Genomic DNA, 3,458 nt, shown 5'->3' on the forward strand with positions numbered 1-3,458 from the left:
GACCCTCCGGCAGCGCGGCGCTCCCTCAGCGCGGCGCTCCCTCAGCGCTGACCCTCCGGCAGCGCGGCGCTCCCTCAGCGCTGACCCTCCGGCAGCGCGGCGCTCCCTCAGCGCTGACCCTCCGGCAGCGCGGCGCTCCCTCAGCGCTGACCCTCCGGCAGCGCGGCGCTCCCTCAGCGCTGACCCTCCGGCAGCGCGGCGCTCCCTCAGCGCTGACCCTCCGGCAGCGCGGCGCTCCCTCAGCGCTGACCCTCCGGCAGCGCGGCGCTCCCTCAGCGCGGCGCTCCCTCAGCGCTGACCCTCCGGCAGCGCGGCGCTCCCTCAGCGCTGACCCTCCGGCAGCGCGGCGCTCCCTCAGCGCTGACCCTCCGGCAGCGCGGCGCTCCCTCAGCGCTGACCCTCCGGCAGCGCGGCGCTCCCTCAGCGCTGACCCTCCGGCAGCGCGGCGCTCCCTCAGCGCTGACCCTCCGGCAGCGCGGCGCTCCCTCAGCGCTGACCCTCCGGCAGTGCGGCGCTCCCTCAGCGCTGACCCTCCGGCAGTGCGGCACTCCCTCAGCACTGGGAGTTTTTGAAGGAATTCCCCTTTTAAGAGTTGCTGCACCCTGGGCTGTTCTGAATCCTGATTTGCGGGTTGGATGTCCTGAGTCTTGTTTAAGGGAGGGTTTGGGGGTGGGGGGGGCTGAGGAGGGGAGCGGTGGGGGGGGTGCCTGGGAGCCAATCAGCTTGCGGCAAAGCCCCAGCCCATGGAGCTCAGGATTTTGCGCAGTGGGCGTGTCTCACCCACCCCGCTGCCTGATTGGCAGCCCCGGCCGGGCCAATGGGAGAGCCGCAGCGGCCGTGGGGCGGGGGGGGGGGGGGGGGGGGGGAGGCGGGGACTCCGCCCGCCCTGCCCTATATAAGGCGGCGCCCCCGCCGGCCGCATCCTCATTGCAGTAAAAAGTCGAGCTGCGGGGCGGCTGTCTTGGTTATTTTGTTCTTGTTCTTCTCCTTCTCCTTCTTTGCGCTCGTTTCAGGCCGCGGCGGAGTCAAAATCATGCGGGAAATCGTCCACCTCCAGGCCGGCCAGTGCGGCAACCAGATCGGGGCCAAGGTGAGCTATTCGGCCAGGGGAGGCTGCTGCCCCCCCCCCCCCCCCTATCCCAATCCCAATCCCAATCCCAACCCCCCAAACCCAACTCCCCGTCTTCCCGCGCCCGCCAAGGCTCCCCGAGTGGCGCGGGCGGGGTCCGCGCCCGCCCTGGGCTGCCGAAATCGCGGCTGGGGATAGGGCGTTGTCCTCGGGGGGGCGTTTATTGTTGTTTCCTCGCCCCCTCCCTTGGGTTTTTGTGTTGGGTGGGGTTTGCTCAGGGGGGCAGATGGGGTTTTTTGGGGGGGGGGGGTATTTTTACCGCGCCGCCCCGCCCGCCCGTTTTAGGCTGGGAGTTTGGTGGTGGTGGGGGGTGGGGGGGGGTATTTTTACCGCCGTCCCGCCCCGCCCGCCCGCTTTAGGCTGGGAGTTTGGGGGGGGGGGGGTATTTTTACCGCCGTCCCGCCCGCCCGCTTTAGGCTGGGGTGAAATTGACACCCAAATGGAAACTTAACGTTTTTTTCTTTGGATCGATTTCCGAATTTAGGGAGGGAGGAGCGGGCGGGCGGGGTTCCCCCCGGACGGGGTTCCCCCCCCCCCCCCCCCCCCCTCTATTCGGGTGCCGCGTTAATCTGGATTGTTTTTGTCCCCTTCTCTCCTCCTCTTTTATTTGTCCTTTTCTTCTTCCCCCCGCACCCACCCACCCACCCATTCACCGCTCTTTGTCTCCCTTTCCTTTCCTTCTCTCTCTCTCTCTCTCTCTCTTTCTCTGCTCCTTTCCTTCTCTCTCTCTCTGCCTCTCTCTCCCCCTTTCCCCCACTCACTCTCCTTTCCCTGTTCTCCCCCTCTGTCTCTCTCTCCCCCCCCCTTCCCTGTCTGTTTCTCCCACTCACTGCCCCTCCCTCTTTTTCTCTCTCTCTCCTCCCTCTCTCTTTCTGTCTCTCTCTCTCTCTCTCTCTTCCCCCTTCCTCTCTCTCTCTGTCTGCCTCTATTCCCCATTCTCTCCCCCTCTCTCTCTGTCTTCCCCCTTCTCCTTTCTCTGTCTGCCTCTTCCCCTTCCCTCCCCTCTCTGTCTGCCTCTATTCCCCCTCCCTCCCCACTCTCTCTCTTTGTCTTCCCCCTTCCTCTCTCTCTGTCTGCCCCTATTCCCCATTCTCTCCCCACACTCTCTCTCTCTCTCTGTCTCCTCTTGTCCCCCTCTCTGTCTGTGTCTGTCTCTCTTCCCCCACCTCCCCTCCTCTGTCTGTCTGTGTCTGTCTCCCCCACCTCCCCTCCTCTGTCTGTCTTTCTGTCTCCCCCACCTCCCCTCCTCTGTCTGTCTGTGTCTGACTCCCCCACCTCCCCTCCTCTGTCTGTCTGTCTCCCCCACCTCCCCCCCCTCTGTCTCCCCCACCTCCCCTCCCTCTGTCTGTCTGTGTCTCTCTTCCTCCACCTCCCCTCCCTCTGTCTGTCTGTGTCTCTCTTCCCCCCACCTCCCCTCCCTCTGTCTGTCTGTGTCTCTCTTCCCCCACCTCCCCTCCCTCTGTCTGTGTGTGTGTGTGTGTGTGTGTGTGTCTGTCTGTCTCTGTCTCTCTTCCCCACCTCCCCTCCCTCTGTCTGTGTGTGTGTGTCTCTCTCTCTTCCTAACCCCACCCCCCTCTTTGTCTCTCTTTTTTCCCTGCGTTGCAGTTCTGGGAGGTTATCAGCGACGAACATGGCATTGACCCTACTGGGACTTACCGAGGAGACAGTGACTTGCAACTGGAGAGAATCAACGTTTATTACAATGAGGCTTCAGGTAATTCGACTCCCAGACCTCTTTCCTTTTTAACCTCCCTCCCCACCCCTTTCTAACACCTGTTCTGAATTTTTAAAAAAAAAACCCACAAAATTGTCTGTCCCTTCGAGAAGCCTTTACAATTCACCCTCTTTTTTTCTTTACCTCTTTGTGTGTGTGTGTGTGCTATATCTGTGTGTGTGTGTGTCTATGTGCAGGAGGGAAGTATGTGCCGAGGGCTGTACTGGTCGACTTGGAACCGGGGACGATGGACTCCGTACGCTCCGGACCTTTTGGACAGATCTTCCGGCCGGATAACTTCGTCTTCGGTGAGCGGTTTATTTTTAATTCTTTATTTTTTTCGGTGGGTGGGTGGGTTGTGGTGGTGGGGGGAGGGGAGGTGGCGAAGAGAGAGAGAGAGCGAGACAGAGCTCGGAGACTACGTTTGTTGTAGAGCACTGCTGCTCCTATCTCTGACTGGCTGCAATTGCAGGAGAGGAGCCTCGTGTCAAGTGGAGCTGCGGCGAAATGGCTTTTTATTCTTTTTCCCTCCCTCCCCCCACCTTATAGGTGCAGCCGGAATATGCCTCCATCTTCCCCCCCACCACCACCACCCCCTCCCCTCAACCATGCCCC

The 3,458-nt window shown here is 61.9% G+C and overlaps 1 protein-coding gene across 1 annotated transcript; it reads left to right on the top strand.

Annotated features, from left to right (window-relative positions):
- Positions 1 to 941: 941 nt before the first annotated feature.
- Positions 942 to 3,186, top strand: LOC144677739 (tubulin beta-4B chain-like; the record flags this gene model as incomplete). Its single annotated transcript, XM_078537764.1, has 3 exons — positions 942 to 1,090; positions 2,735 to 2,843; positions 3,041 to 3,186. Coding segments are annotated over exons 1-3 (312 nt in total), but the record flags the coding sequence as incomplete, so codon positions are not given.
- Between the last annotated feature and the right edge of the window lie 272 nt (positions 3,187 to 3,458).

This window comes from Cetorhinus maximus, unplaced genomic scaffold (assembly GCF_964194155.1).
Source record: "Cetorhinus maximus unplaced genomic scaffold, sCetMax3.hap1.1 HAP1_SCAFFOLD_2955, whole genome shotgun sequence".
Classification (NCBI taxonomy): Eukaryota; Metazoa; Chordata; class Chondrichthyes; order Lamniformes; family Cetorhinidae; genus Cetorhinus; species Cetorhinus maximus.